Source organism: Peromyscus leucopus, chromosome 5 (genome assembly GCF_004664715.2).
Source record: "Peromyscus leucopus breed LL Stock chromosome 5, UCI_PerLeu_2.1, whole genome shotgun sequence".
Lineage (NCBI taxonomy): Eukaryota > Metazoa > Chordata > Mammalia > Rodentia > Cricetidae > Peromyscus > Peromyscus leucopus.
The window spans coordinates 145,215,669-145,231,267 of NC_051067.1; the positions used below are offsets into that span (position 1 = coordinate 145,215,669).

The 15,599-nt window shown below is 45.3% G+C and overlaps 1 protein-coding gene across 9 annotated transcripts in view; it reads right to left on the minus strand.

Annotated features, from left to right (window-relative positions):
* Stau2 (staufen double-stranded RNA binding protein 2) overlaps positions 1–14,878 on the minus strand; it is a 299,895-nt gene extending 285,017 nt beyond the window's left edge. For 5 of the 9 annotated variants that reach the window (XM_028864622.2, XM_028864625.2, XM_037206427.1 and 2 more), the window contains exons 1-2: positions 14,212–14,228; positions 5,147–5,213 (exon numbers count right to left, since the gene is read on the minus strand). Coding sequence is in view for 4 of the 9 variants with exons in the window: in XM_028864624.2 (XP_028720457.1) it covers positions 14,212–14,247 (36 nt within the window). In the remaining 5 variants the exon portion in view is untranslated. Of the gene's footprint in view, positions 1–5,146; positions 5,214–13,689; positions 13,711–14,211; positions 14,330–14,782 lie in introns of those variants that run through there. The other 4 variants (XM_028864627.2, XM_028864626.2, XM_037206425.1 and 1 more) reach the window with 4 other exon arrangements.
* Positions 14,879–15,599: the final 721 nt, after the last annotated feature.

Below are 15,599 nucleotides of genomic sequence, written 5' to 3' on the forward strand. Positions count from 1 at the left end.
TTCCACATCTTCATCTGCAGGCAGCAGGAGACTGTGCCACTCTGAGCATAGCTTGAGCATATAATAAAAAACATATATTTTTTAAAAAGACCTCAAAGCCCACCTCCACAGTGACACACTTCCTCCAACAAAGCTACACCTCCTAACAGTGCCACCCCTAGGGGCCAAGCATTTAAACACAGGAGTCTACTCTGAATACCTGTCCTTTTACCAGTTTTCAGAATCTGGCACCAACAACAGTATTATTAGTAAAATCAATGGTAATAATGGTAGTAACAGGGCCAGTGCCAAGCAGTATGTTCCGCTAACTCGTTAGCTCCTCATCACAAACCCGTGAGACAGGCATCCCCATACTTTAAACTCCCACAGCCTATCTTTATAGCAGACATGTAATAACTATCATTATAACATGTGGCCCCCCTGCCTTAAATGGTTCCACTACCCTTCTGCATTCTACTTTACGCATGCCTTAGAGCTTCCTCTCGCTTCGATAATCCAACATCTATTCTCAAGCTTAGATCCTTGTAAACTCTCTCTCCCAACGCTACAACTGTCTACTCCAGACTTCTCCAACCCCTTAGGATACCCTGGCCTATCAAGTTTCCCGCAATGCCTACCCACAACAAATGGCCTATTTCAGCCACTCACTTAACACTATTCAGCACAGGTACCTTATTAACTTGCACTGCTGCAGCTTAATGTTAAAAAAAAAAGTTTCTCTCCTTATGAAGTTATATATCGGGAAGAAAAGCCATAAATATACCACGCCCCCCCTCTGCTACATCCTGGAAGCTAGTGAATTCCCTTTAGTTACTTGTTGAACAATTCACTTTACAAATGATGATTACAATTCAAGGACTGTTGTTTACAAATAAAAAAAGGGGCAACAGTAGACACAAAGGCAAAACACAACAAGAAAAAGTAAATGGGAGAAAAACAAATCATGGAAATGCAAACTGAAACCACTCTGTCAGACAGACGGCAGAAGTGGAAGATGTGTCAGACTGGGAAGGAAATGAGCATCTCCTATCCTATTAGTAAATATAATTGTGTATTTTCATGTTTATATACAAAATATCTCTAGTAACCTTTGACTATCATTTAATCTCTAGTAAGTTATAATAACTAGAAAAGGAGACATGTAAAAATTTACATAAAAATCTGCCTCAACAATAAAGGCTTGGTTAAGTAAGCTTTAGCATTTCTAAATTAAAGATGATTAAATCACTCTAGAATTTTAAATATGGCATAATGCATTTGTAAAAACATCATATTCACAAAGAAATATACCTTCATAAAAAAATTAAGTAAGCCGGGCGGTGGTGGCGCACGCCTTTAATCCCAGCACTTGGGAGGCAGAGGCAGGCGGATCTCTGTGAGTTCAAGGCCAGCCTGGGCTACCAAGTGAGTTCCAGGAAAGGCGCAAAGCTACACAGAGAAACCCTGTCTCGAAAAACCAAAAAAAAAAATTAAGTATACATGCCAAAAATGCTAGCAGTGATTATGTCTGTAATAGATATGGAATTTTTGTGACTTTTCTTCTCATCCACCTCACCCATTTTTCTACAGTGTAAGTTGTACATATATATCACACTTTGCATTATTTGGAAATGTCACACAATGCACCCCATCACACTCACTTCCCTTTCCTTCCAGGTCCACCCTCCCATCCTTGTGCCCTCCCACTCCAAAAACCCCAGCAAGTCCATTATGTGTTGCCCATATACTCACTGGAGCATGGTCAAACTCCCAGTGGCCAACCCCTTAAAGAAAATTGAATCCTTCCCCACCCCCCTCCCCCAGAAGCCATCAACTGTGAAGAGCTACATTTCAGCATCTTTATCACAGTTTTTAAGGACTCTCTTCAATAGCTTCCATCTGGACTGTTTTGGGAGGTGTGTGGGTTTTGTTGGTTTTGAAGGGGGCGTTGACACAGAAGCCTTATGTCTCTCATTCTCAGTTATGAGTCTGCAGTCACCAATACCATTGCAAAACAAGCATCAAGCTTCATTGCTCATAGCAGCCAGCAGCAGCACTGATCATGGCCTATGATCCTTTCACATGGTTTCTGGAGGCAGCAGGAATCATGGACATCAACCTGGTCCCCAATGGCAGCAGAGATGAGCAGCACCAACAATGGACCTCAACTTGGCTTCTGGCAGCACACCGACCACAGACACCAGCATGGCCTCCAGCAGCAGAACATACCACGGAAGTCCCTGAGGAGACTCGATCCAGAAAATGAACCACTCTTCATCTCTGACATCCTGCTGCTGCTCAGTCAGGGTGGCGGTGGAGCAGGGCAGGGTGTCTGGGGTGCGAGCCCAGGCTGCGGCACACCACCCTGCCCTCGGCACTGCTGCCCAGCCAGTACCCTGGCACGACTCTGGTGTCTGTAATGCAGGCGGCGGTGGCGGTGGCGGCGGCAGTGCCGGCCCAGGCCCCTCCACCCGGCCTCCCAGAGGCCTAATGACCTACTCAGCAGACATGCCAGGCAGCCAAGCAGGCAGCACTGGCCTAGCGGGTGGCAACCGGCTGAGGCCGGCCACATCTCCCCACACTGACATCTTCTTTTCCAAGTCCATGGACCCACTTTTTAAAAGCATCTTCCCATGAGACCTGCCTTTTTTTAGTACAACATATTTTCTTAAAAGGCAAAAGCAAAAATGAAGATGGCAATTTAAAGGGAGATGTCATTACTATAACAGAACAAAGCATTCCTTTATTTCATAATAGTGTTAGATTTAATATCAAACTATTAGATGACCTAGCATAATGCAGTTATTTGTATATATTCAATTTTAGTAGTGGATACAGAAGAATTTGTTAAGGCAAGTCCTCCCAAATAAATACTTAAAATAACCCTAGAGAGCATTATTCAACAGTCCAATCTTCATTGCTTCATAGGGGTCAGCTTAAATCCTTTTTCATCCCTTTTTACTTCTATCTTGCAAACCCTCCTTCTTGTAAGAAAGCAATTGCCATGAAAATAGTAAAAAATAAAAGTCCCTTGTAAGTTTAGTATTTCTTTTTTTGTTTGTTTGTTTGTTTTGTTTTGTTTTTTCAAGACAGGGTTTCTTTGTGTAGCTTTGCACCTTTCCTGGAACTCACTTGGTAGCCCAGGCTGGCCTCGAACTCAGAGATCCGCCTGCCTCTGCCTCCCGAGTGCTGGGATTAAAGGCGTGCGCCACCACCACCCGGCGTAAGTTTAGTATTTCAAACTCAAGCTTACCTAATAAGAAAGTCTTTATAGCTTCTACTATTCTCAACTATGGAAGTATTCCTCTCTGGCTTGAACATTTTGAAGAATGAAACTTAGTCAATAATAGTAATATGGAATCCCTAGTTGATCCTAGCAACCCATGTCTTTTACAGCTAACTTCAACTATCTCTGACCAGGACGTAAAATTTCTAGGCAAATCCCAAGGAAATGTGTAAGATGCCTAATTCAATGATGTGCAGAGTAGCAAGTAGGTAAATCCTCATTAGTAGTCATCCTTTTGATGAATATGACTATCATAAAAACAATCCTTTTTACCTGTCTATACAAAAGTCTGAAACAAACTGTCCCCCTTGTACCCGATGTGGCAACAAAGAGCTGCTGGAAGTCACTGGACGACACCTTTGCAGCCACACGAGTCTAGGACAAGCCTGCCAGGTCACACTGGTCCTTCCAACGCGACTGAGCACAGACACGCCAAGAGTATTTAAACCTCCGCTCTATGTGTCGCTGATAAAAGCCATTTTGTTTCACAAGAAAACTTCTGCGCGCGTGCCTGCGTGCATGTGTGCATGCATGTGTGCGTGTGTGCGTGCGTGTGTGTGTGTGTGTGTGTGTGTGTGTGTGTGTGTGTGTGTTGGAGAAGGGGAGGAGGAATAAACAAGCAAAATCGCCATCTTCGTGCAGTCTACCTTAGCAAAGGAGACAACAAATGCAGTCACCCCTCAGTTTCCCTTAGAGACAAAAACCTGCCGACGCTCAAGCCCCTTAAATGCTGCACATACACATAGTTCATACAAATTACCCTGTATACTTTCTATCATCGTCAAGTTACTTATATATAATACCTAGTGAGATGCTGATGCTATGGACAACTAACTGTTTAGGGAATAATGTCAAGGGAAAAAGTCTAACAGAAGGAACTTGCTTTTTAATATTTTCAACCTGTGGCTGACTGAAACAACAAATGTGTTACTAAAGATTTATGCAGATGCAGAAGGAAGACTGTATTTTCTTATTTGATAACTACAAATGCCATAATGCAAATAAATAAAAAGGCAGGGTACTGTGATACATACTAGACTTGGGGTCAAGGAAACCCAAATGAGTGAGGGGTAGACACTAGAGTCCATGATAGCCTATGCAGAACAGGTCCTCAAGCTGGAATGGCCTTGCCCAACCCAGATACAGGGTATTCAGATATAAAGTTTGTGATGTGTGAAGACAGCAAAGTTAGATAACTGATAACTATAGCATGACTCTAGCTCAGCAAGGCCTAATCAGATAAGCTTAGAAGTCATTAGATATTTCATTCAGGGTACAGGAACCAGAGAGTTCTTAAGTAAGGTGAGTGAAAGTGGGTATGGAGGGGATAGATGGGATTAGTTACTAAATCACAGAAAACAATAATCGCTTCTACTTTGAGTCACAAACAAAAGAAGCTATGAAATAATTTATAATATTGGAGCTACAATATTGTATTATTTGCTCAAGAAAGGTGAATTTTAGTGTATGCAGTTCTTAGAGGAATGGCAAGACCTAAGGAAAACTGCTTCTTTCAGTGCTCTACGGTATTACACACCAGTTTGTTTAGAAGTACACTGTGTAGCCCATGGAAATGCCCTAGAAAAGGAATCACTTTTTCAAGTGGTGCTACATTGTAACCGTGGTTTTTGGGAACACACCAGCACTTCCTGGAGTATGTGACATCAGGAAGGGACAGATCAGCCTTTGTCCTGCACACTTGGGCGTTCTGAGCTTTTAGGACTACTGCCGTTCCCTCAAGCAGCCTGCTCTGCACAGTAGTATCCACACAGGAGGCATTCTCCAGAAAGCATTCAGGTTACAATTAGAGAGCTGAGTGACAGTGTCCCCCAGTCTAGGCCAAAGCACCATGGAAATGTGACATGCCTTATACAAACTCACCTGGTTTATTTGAAGCATGTTAAGACAATACAGATCAAACTTCTGTATCCCTCACGGCTCCAATAAACTGGAAAATGAAAATTAAGAAATAAGGTTCGACTTAGTAATTTCAATAACTACTGAGTATTTTAAACACATGCTCTTTACAAAATCAATATAAAATGGAGTTATTCAGATTATTACAGAACTTGTATGATGATTAAAAGGTCCTGTATTTGTGCAATCCAACCCAGTAGCCATGTATGCGAGTACATAAAATGTGGCTAGCACAACCAAGAAAGTCAATGTTTAATTTTCCTGCACATTAATTTTAACTTCAGTAAACTCCCATGACCAGTGGCCACCATAACAAGTAGTGCCAATTGAGACTATTGAACCTTAAGTTCCTTCTTGTTCTGGAATTCTTAAAGGCAATCCAAGCAAAAGGGAAGCTGTCTACAATGCTGACGCTTCAGATCAACATTGAACATGTAAGCCCTTCCTCCAGTCAGGTTTTGAACAACTCTGAACCCATCCCCTCAAGGAAGATGCGACACACACAAGTATGCTCTTTAATGTTATAAAACTAATATGTACAATTATATAGAGGGGTGTTTGCTTTTATTATCAGTACAAAGCGAGTACACACACAAAGTTTGCTTTAAACAAAATCACTGGAGTGAGAGAGGTGGCTAGGCAGTTAAAAGCACACACTGCTCGTGAGAACACTGGAGTTCAGTCACCAGCGCCCACACAGGGCAGCTCACAAACACTTGTAACACCAGCACCAGGGGGTCCAACCACTCTGGCCTCCAATGGACCTACACTTGTGTGCACATCTCCACACACGTAGCTAGAAATACTACTTTAAATCTATTGTAATATACCCACCATTGCTAAATGTAGATTTACTTTCCTTAGGGGCTGACACCTTGGTTCTGACTCATTTCATGTGGTAAATCTCTTCTATATTTAAGTTTTAAATAGATGCCAAAGGAAGGAAGAAAAACACGAATTTATAAATAAATAAAGCATGGGCTCATAAGAGGAAAATTCACCTAAATATAAATAATGTACCTGTACCTGCCATTACAAAAATTTCCAAACAACACGGCAAAAAGGTTAAATCCTACCACTTAGGCAGAAATTTTTGTAGAAAAATTGTTAAGGTTGACCTTGCTCACCCTCAGAGGCAAAGGTGCATGTACTCCGACATGCACACACACTGGTCTATCACTTTCTCAAGATGCACACTGGAGTCAATCCAAAGTTATTGTTAAGTAGGAGATACGGCTCAGTGGGTAGGAGTGCTCACTGCGAAAGCATGGTCTGAGCTCAGGCGCCCAGCACCAAGTCAGAAGTTGGGCGCAGCCACATGAACCTGTCATCCCAGTGCTTGGGAAGGGCGCAGAGACAGGGTACCGGCACTCTCACAGTCAGCCTAGCCAAAAACAGCAGGCTCAGTGAGAGACCCTACAGAGAGAATACCGCAGGCTGCCCAACATGATCTTCTGGCTGCTACACACGAGCATGAGCACTTACATGCACTCATAAGCATTATATGTGTGCATGCACACATAATTACTTTGCAATTTTAAAACACTGCTCACAAGTGTTCCCAGCATCTGTATTTTTTACTTCCTTTGTTTTTCAAATTTTCTAAGGGAATGATATTCACAGAAGACCTGGCTACTGGTGATTTTCAGTTCCAGTCAGATAACTTTCTGAGTCCTGGTCAAATTATTGTAAGCAACTCCCACCCAATCTCTTCTTGAACCTCTAAAGAGTAGAAGTGGTAGGCAGCATCTATCAAATGTCAGACGCAGAAATAATCAGGTATCACTTTTGTGATGGGGTTGTACAAGTCTCAGATGCACCAATCTCTTGCTCATCCGCACTCAAGGAGCCCAAACACCTATTGTGAGCTACGGTTTGGAAAGGCACACATAGCCAAGAAGTGATAGAAGGGAGGGTCAGCAGCCAGCAAAGACCAAGGCTTTCAATCCACAAACGCCAAAATGGAATTCGGCCAAGAGCCACATGAGAAAGCACATCCGGTGGTGTTCCAGATGTGACGGGAGCCCCAGTGGAAAGCCTGCGGGCAAACTCATACACAAGACCAGAGAGAGCAGGGCATAGTGGCATACATCTTTAGTACCAGCACTGGGAGGCAGAGGAGTCTGTGAGTTGGAGGCTAACCTGGTCTACAAAGCAAGTTCCAGGACAGCCAAGGGTATACAGAGAAACCCTGCCTCAAACGGAAAAAAAAAAAAGAAAGAAAGAAAGAAAGAAAAAAGAAAACAGAGAGGCCAAAGGAAGCTTAGCCATAGAAAGTGTAACATAATGTTTATTGCTTTAAGCCCTTATAGTCTAGGACGATTTATTATATAATAATAAATAAAGCATCCCAGCAATTCGACTCTAAAATTCAACACTGCTTTGTGGCTTTGGATACCAGCCTAAAATAAAATCCCTGTTCAGTATAAGCAAATGAAAAATATTAGGATTAAAGTGATAAATTCTGAAATTTAAATATTTCTATTCTTAGTTCTAAAGCTAATTAAAAAGTTACCATCACAGAGACTCGTAACTGGTCAGAGTGCTGAGACTAAGAGACTGAGAAAGCAGTGCTGAGTGAGACATCTTCACCAACCCCCACAAGGCTCAGGGGCACAGGGAAGAAGGGACAGGGATGAAGAGTCAGAGGACAGAGAAGTGCTCTGACACGCTGTCTCTGGACATGTCACAGCCATCAATGGCATCATGAACACACAGCGGTGAGGGTCACCTGTCCAAGACCAAGCCAGTCAATAACCGCAGCATGGATGGGGAAGGCACTCGTGAGATCCCACCTCTCCTGAGGAGCTATCAGCAACTGAGAGCCAGCTGCCGGGGTGGAAGCGTCATTTTTCTTAGGGAGCGTGGCTGCTCATGCACATGCAGGAAACACTAATTGGACTCTGTGTGTTACTAAAAGGAAAAGGGGAGGGAGAGGAGGAGGGGGAAACCGTGAAAGTGGGAAGGGCAAATATTAAGAGGGTCCAGGGAAATGAGAAATTTGGAGGTACTGTGATCAAATTACTTTGTGTGTGTGTGTGTGTGTGTGTGTGTGTGTGTGTGTGTGTGTGTTTTCTATGAAGTTATAAGAGAACACAGTTAAAATATTTTTTAAGCCGGGTGGTGGTGGCGCAAGCCTTTAATCCCAGCACACGAGAGGCAGAGGCAGTTGGATCTCTGTGAGATCGAGGCCAGCCTGGGCTACAGAGTGAGTTCCAGGACAGCCAGGGCTACACAGAGAAACTCTCTCTCCAAAAATAAAAACAAAAAAATTTAAGTGCAGCACTCCTCAAATGGTGTTAAAATAGACAAGCTATAATTAAACCCAATCAATTATATTCAAACCCAATCAATTTCCTTTTTAATGGAAATAATTCACTTGGGGAGGTGAGGGGCTGGAGAGACGGCTCTGAGGTTAAGAGGATTTCCAGCACCCACATGACAACTCATGACCACCTGTAACTCTAGTCTAGGAGCATCTGACACTGTTCTTGCCTCTGAGGCTACTGCACACTTGTGAGGTACATAGGTAGGTAAAACACTCATGCAAAATATTTTTTAATTTAATCTACTTTTTAAACAAGGCAATTCTTTTGGAAGATGAAGGTATAAATAAAGCACTAAAAGCATCTGAGTGATTTGGTGCCTGTTACCTTCTAAAATTCAGCATTGACTAAACACTCATCAACTCTGTGACCTATTATTTTTTACTTAGCATCTATGTCTAAACAGTAAAAATATTTATATACGGACTTGTATGTATTCCTTCAGTACTAGAATGTGGCAATGTGGGTGACTTCAAGAAGTAAGATACCGAGGTACGCTCTTAAGTCCCAATCTTGTACACAAGATATTTTTTGACATTACAAAAATAAAAATGCCAGGCTGGAGAGATGGCTCAGTGGTTAGGAGCACTGGCTGCTCTTCCAGAGGTCCTGAGTTCAATTCCCAGCACCCACATGGTGCTCACAGCCATCTGTAACTGTAATCCCTCGGGATTCAATGCCCTCTTCTGGTGTGCAAATGTGCATGCATAGAAAATACCCATATACATAAAATGCATTAAGTGAACAGATCTTTTTTAAAAAAATGAAAACATACATTCATTTAAAAGAACATATTCTATAAGCCTTTCTTTCACAATTATAATGAGTTATATAAACTGAAACGTTAACTATTGTATCTATAACAACACCGATAATTGGATACTACTCTAAAATTATTCATTTTTTTTTTCATCAAACAAGCTATCTATATTAGATTTACAACAATATAAAAATTATTTTTAACTATACCATGGACAGTTCAGAATTCCAAAGCGGCATACATCTTTAAGACTTTGTTTCTTATTTAAAGATAAGCCCAGTTTCCTGCCCTACATTTTAAACAATGATTTTTTAAAAATCAAGATATATCAAAAAGACCCAAAGTAGCTCTATGTTGTCTGTGGTCTCATAAAATCTACCTCTCCATCCTATGTCAAAAGAGCTCCCAGCTACAGTTCAATCCCATTATGACTACACACTGCTACAGAAACCAAGTCACACGTCCCCAAATTCCCTGCAGTGATAGCCAGGCAGGCACACGAGGACACGAAGTTCCAGATTCTAGGCTACCAAAGGAAAACAGGTGAGGCAGCTTTGGGGCTACGGATGAGGGGAGACCTGCAGCTCACGAGGAATGCAAGGTGCAAACTGTATCTGTGATTTAACAGTCCACTTTTATCATGATTTGCCCACGGTAAATTAAAAACTATAAAGTTAAATGTATATAACCTTCAATAAATGCAGTTTTAAGAAATGGCATATTCATAAACACTTTACATCAGGACCCATCCTACAAATGGTAGGAATTCTAGTCACATGTCACATTTGCTGTCCTCTCACTGAGAGGCTACAAACTGCACAGATTCGTTTTACTCTAACGAATCTGTAAAATTCATACTTTAAAAATGTGATTCCCTAGGGGCTGGAGAGCTGGCTCAGAGGTTGGGAGTACAGACTGCTCTTCCAGAGGGCCTGGGTCCAATTCGCAGCACCCACATGGCAGCTCAGAACCGTCTGTAACTCCCGTTCCAAGGGATCTGACACCTTCACACCAATGACATCAAATAAAGTTAAATAAATTATTTTTTAAAAATGCTGGTTCCCTGGTTAAGAACACTTAATGCTCTTGCAGAAAACCTTGGTCCCAGCAACCACAAGATGTCTCACAACTGCTGGTAACTCTAGTTCCGGGGAGGGGGGGAGGGGGAAGGGGTGCAGTGCCTTCTTCTGGCCTCCTCAAGCACCAGTCACAAACATGGCACACATACATGTAGACAAAACACATTAAATAAATAAGTCTTTTAAACTTTTTAAAAAAAACATTTTAATTTTTTAAGTAGGTACCTCCTAAAAAACTATTAAAGAAAATCCAATTATGTCACTATTTCCTAAAAGCCAGTGAAAGTTTCTAAGCAGTTTACTCAACTACGCCAGTTAAAGCCAAAAAAAGGGGGGGGGGGGAATACTACCAGAAACAAGGCCGTGATGTGTGCCAACACTGCCATGTTTACAGTCATTTACCCCCATTAGTGTGAGATGCAGGTCCTACAGCCATTTCTCTCCAGGTTGGGTTATCTACAAATAGCCACATGCACACTGCTATGATTGACACCCAGTTCAGACAGGTTCAAAGTCCTCTTCTCACTACACACTAAATTATGAAAGATCTACCATCCTACAATATTGTTCTGGGCCAAAGTCAAGGGATGCAGTGGCACAAGCCTGTAATCCTGGGACTTGGGAAGTAGAGGCAAGGGTTATCCTTGGCTCCATAGCAAACTCAACAACAGCAACAAATGTCAAGCATTTAATATCTAGGGCAGCTCTACAGAACTTGGGGGAAATATTCAAAGTCGACCAATGGCATAAGCATAAACTGTAACTATTACATGTAGCACCCCTCTAATATTTTCTGGAACACCTATGAGACACACTATTTCAATGTGATTGATCACACAGCCCATTTCTCCATGCAGTCTGGTATTAACAGAAAGTTCAACTTCACATTTTCAATAAACGGTTTTCTTTCCAGGAATATAAATGATCAGACACAAAGCATTCAGCATAAAAGAAATGAAGTAAAAGCTAGGTACAGTAGTACAGGGGAGCCTGAGGCGGGAGGCCCTGGGAGCTGAGACAATCTAAGCTACCCAGCAGAGTTCCATGGGAAGATCTGGGTTCAAACTCCAGCACCACAAGGAGCTGTAAGAATATTAATGATGAGAGATGGCTTAGGGGTTAAGAGAGCTGACTCTTCTTCCAGAGCACCCGAGTTCAATTCCCAGCACCCACATGGCAGCTCACACCTGTCTGAAACTCCAGTTTCAGGACACCTCGACACCCATGGCAAAAACACAAATGCACATAAAAATAAAAATATATTTTTAAAAAAAAATACTGATGGGGCTGGAGAGGTGGCTCAGTGGTGAAGCACTGGCCGCTTTTCCAAAGGCTCTGGGTTCGACTCCTAGAACTCACACAGTAGCTCACAACTGTCTGTAACTGCAGTCCCAGGGGATCCAGTGCTCTCTTCTGGCTTCCATGAGCAAGCACAGACGTGCACATGGTGCACACACATACATGCAGAAACACACACACACACACACACACACAATAGTTTTCAATTTAAAAAAATACTAAAGAAGTTAGGTACAAAAACAATTCCAATGTTTTCACCGACGACTCACTCTCGGACACTTTCTGTTCTGTTTTTGTATTTAAAACTTCCACTACTATCCTTTTTCTTTTTAACGTCTATTTTTGTGTGTGCAGGTGTACATATGAGTGGGGACATTAAAGTGCCACAGTGAGAAGGTGGAGGTCAGAGGACAGCTCCCGAAAGTTTCATCCCAGAGCCCCACCTGGGGCAGAGAGAAATGACTCTCACTCCATAGCCTTGGTTGTCCTGAAGCTCCCAATCATGTGCCACCAAGCCTGGTGACCTGAATTTGACCCCCAGGCCCCACGTGGTAGAAGACAACAGTCAGCTCACACAAGTTGCCCTCTGACCTCCACAAGTGTGTCCAGGCTCGGTGATGAGCGCCCTTACCCACTGAGCCACCGAGACAGTCCTATCTTAATTTGCAATTTTGTAGAGAAGCAGATCCCATTCTTCCCTAGAACTTCATTCCAGGCAAGCCAAGTAAGGTCAACTATAAAATTCCAGTATCTGGAAGCAAGGAGTTAAAATATACCTATCTTACCCATAAACAGTGCAGGGGAGGTGGGGGGGAGGGATTGTGTATGTGGCAAAGAGTAAATAATAAATGGGCATAAAGGTAGCTAAGAGGAAAATTCTGGATAAAAGTTACAAGGATGTTCTTTGCAATGTTCTTATTCTTGCAACTTTCCTGAAAGCTGAAATTGTTTCCAAACAGGAAATTAAAAATTGTATGCTACTTGAAACTTAACCTACTTGGGTTGAATCGCAACACTTTCACAAATATAAAAACACTGTTTCTTAAGGGAAAACAGTCATTTGTGTGGAATAATACACTATACCTGATCAACTAAACACCACTTAGAAGTAAATTTCGCATACCACTGCCATGTCATGACAGAGACAGAGGTGCCCAGGGCTGACACCATGGCCATACACACCATGCATGCAGTTGGGCATTATCTGATTTGCACAATTAATACAGGCCTGCAGTAAATTCATAATCAAGTGATATTTCAAGTTTCCAGTAAAGTAAGATAAAGACTTGCTATGTTTAAAAAAAAAAATCTAGCAGAGTCTTAGTTTTTCTTTTTTTTTTTCTTTTTCTTTTTTTTTTTTAATTGAATTATGCTTTTCCACTATAGTTCTATCCAGGTCAGTATATTTAAATCATCTTAAGAAAGGATGGGGAAGAAACATCCTAATGAATTCAACAGTGTTACCATCTTTTTTCCTGCCCGACACCTTTTTGATTTCAAGTGTTGCCCCTCAGAAAACACAAGAATACATCAGAATCCAAGTATGCATCAACGAAGTTCCCAACACCGTGAGATCAAGCACTCAAAAATGGAGGTTTTCGGTTACTAGGGTACGTTTAAAGGATACTCTCCATCACTTCTGCAAGATCCATCCTCTCTTAGGTTGTTGAGTGCATCATTGCCTAGTCTACCCTAATTGGATGGTCCGTCCATCTCCACTCAAGAAGTTCTAAGCTTTGGAGGGGTGGCATAGAGGGATCCATAATGGAAACTGCTCACAATGCGAAATGTTGTACCTAATAATTGCAGGGACGTCCAGACCTCGCCCCTCGCCCCCCACCCCTACCCCCACCCCCTCAGCGCGCTCACCCAACCGAGCTCTCATTCCTACCCCCTACCCAGGTCTCCTAGCTCCATTGCCTCAATTGCCTCTGCGGAACTGGCCCCTCACCCTGCCCCACTCCCCCACGCCCCCCGAGACCCCCGCGGAGACCCGAGTCCCTGCCCTCCCGGCGGATTCTGCAGCCCAGCTTTGTGTCTCACCCAACTCCCCACGCCCCGGCAAGGTCACTACCGCCAACTACCCCTTTAAGCCGAGCCGTCACGGTCCTAGCTCGCCGGAGGCTCGGCGGAACTTGCTTGTCATAGGCTATATTTTGTCCCCTCGGCCCCACCTCCCTTCCCCATTCCGGCGAGTTACGTCTTCGCCACTTGCCCATTCTACAGAAATAGCCACCAGCAGCCGCCCCGGCCTCGCCGCCCCGACGCCCCCTGCAAGGCCCCGGCGGCTCCCCGCCCTCCCGCCGCCCCGCGCCCTCCCTCCCTCCCTCCCCCCCATCACGCCGGGCGCCCCCGCCCCGCCCCGCCCCTCAGGACACCTGTGCGGCCCGCGCCGCACACGCCCCCCCACTACCCTACCCTCCCCGCGCCCGCTCCCCTCCCCCAGGGCGGGCGGCCCGCGCGGGAGCGAGGCCGCGAGGGGCGGCCCTGCCGGCTCCCGGCGCTCTGCCCCGGACCCCGCCGGCGGAAGTCGGGCCTGGCGGCGCCGCTCGCACCGGGATTTACCTGCGGGCTGCGGACGCCCGGCAGACGGCTCCACATTGGCGAGCGCTCCCGAGAACTGACCCCGCTCGGCCGCCGCCGCCGCCGCCGCCGCCGGCTCCCACCTCGGCTCCCGCCCCCCGCCTCCGCCTGCCGCCCTGCGCTCCCGCCGCGCCCTCCCGGGCCCGCGCCGCGCGCCCCCGCCTGCGTCGCGCGCGCCCGCCCGCGCCACGCCGCGCGCGCCCGCCCGCCCGCCGCGCGCCAGGCCCTCTCTCCACCCGGCCCCGCCTCCCGCCGCGGTCGAGCGGCCATTGTTCGCCGCGGAGCTCCCGCCCCCTGGTGGCCGCCCGGCCCCCCGCAGCCCCGGGGCGCTGCAGGGGGCTGGGGCCCGGGAGCACCGGTCGCGCCGGAGGCCCCCCCACCCCACCTCCGGGAGCAGCCTGCGGGGAGCGCGCGGAGAGCACGGTGCCCGGCACGGCGCCCGGGCCGCCGCTGCAGAGGTGCTCCAGCCCCGGCCTGGCAGCCTCGCCCGCCCCCGCCGGCCCGCGCCTCTCCGCCCTGCACGGCAGACCTGGCCCCGACCCTCTTCTCCTACCTTCCTCCCGGCTCGCTGACTACCACCCGCCTCTGCTGAGCCGGGGACGCGCGACCATCCCGCGTCCGTTCCGCTGCGGTGCGACGCACGCATCGGCGGATCCTGCACCTTTCTAGACTGGAGGGGGGGGGGGGAAGGTTAGCTCGCTGTCTCAACCTGAAAACACTAGTGAGCCTTCATCACCTGCTCCTCGGCGTTGGCGGGGTGCCCAAGCATCGTTCTCCACCAGCAAAAAAAAAGGAAAATTGTGTGGCCACAGGAAGAAATCCTTGGAGCCAAAAATGAGGATCATCTTAAAACAGTGTCCTAGTTCCTTGGTTTTTGTTTGTTTGTTTTTGAAGAGTGCTAGAAAACCCAAATTACTTGTTCATTCGTCCTGGTTTTGATGAGGGTTAGGTATGGCCAGATAACGTCAACCTAGTTAAGATCTATGAACTCAGTACTTTAAATAAATGGAACCAAAAATAATATGATAATAGAAGTCTAGAATTAGAACTATTATTGTGTTCTGACAAAGTTACTCACTGGCATTATTCTTACCAGTGTTTCCTCTTAGTATCGTTGCTCTGCCTGGGAAATGTCTGTGGGCCTGTGATTTCACTCATATTTTAAAACCAACTCTACCAATGAGACAGTATTGTGGACCTATTACAATGTTTAAAGAGACAAAATGTGATAATATATGCATAGGCGCAATACCTGTGACGCTCTCGAAATAGAGCCTGGCATGTGGTAGGTCTCCCGTGATGCGATGTGGGCTATCTCTTCATTTGCCTCCCAGAAATGTCTCCCACGCCCCTTTCTCATTTTTCACTCC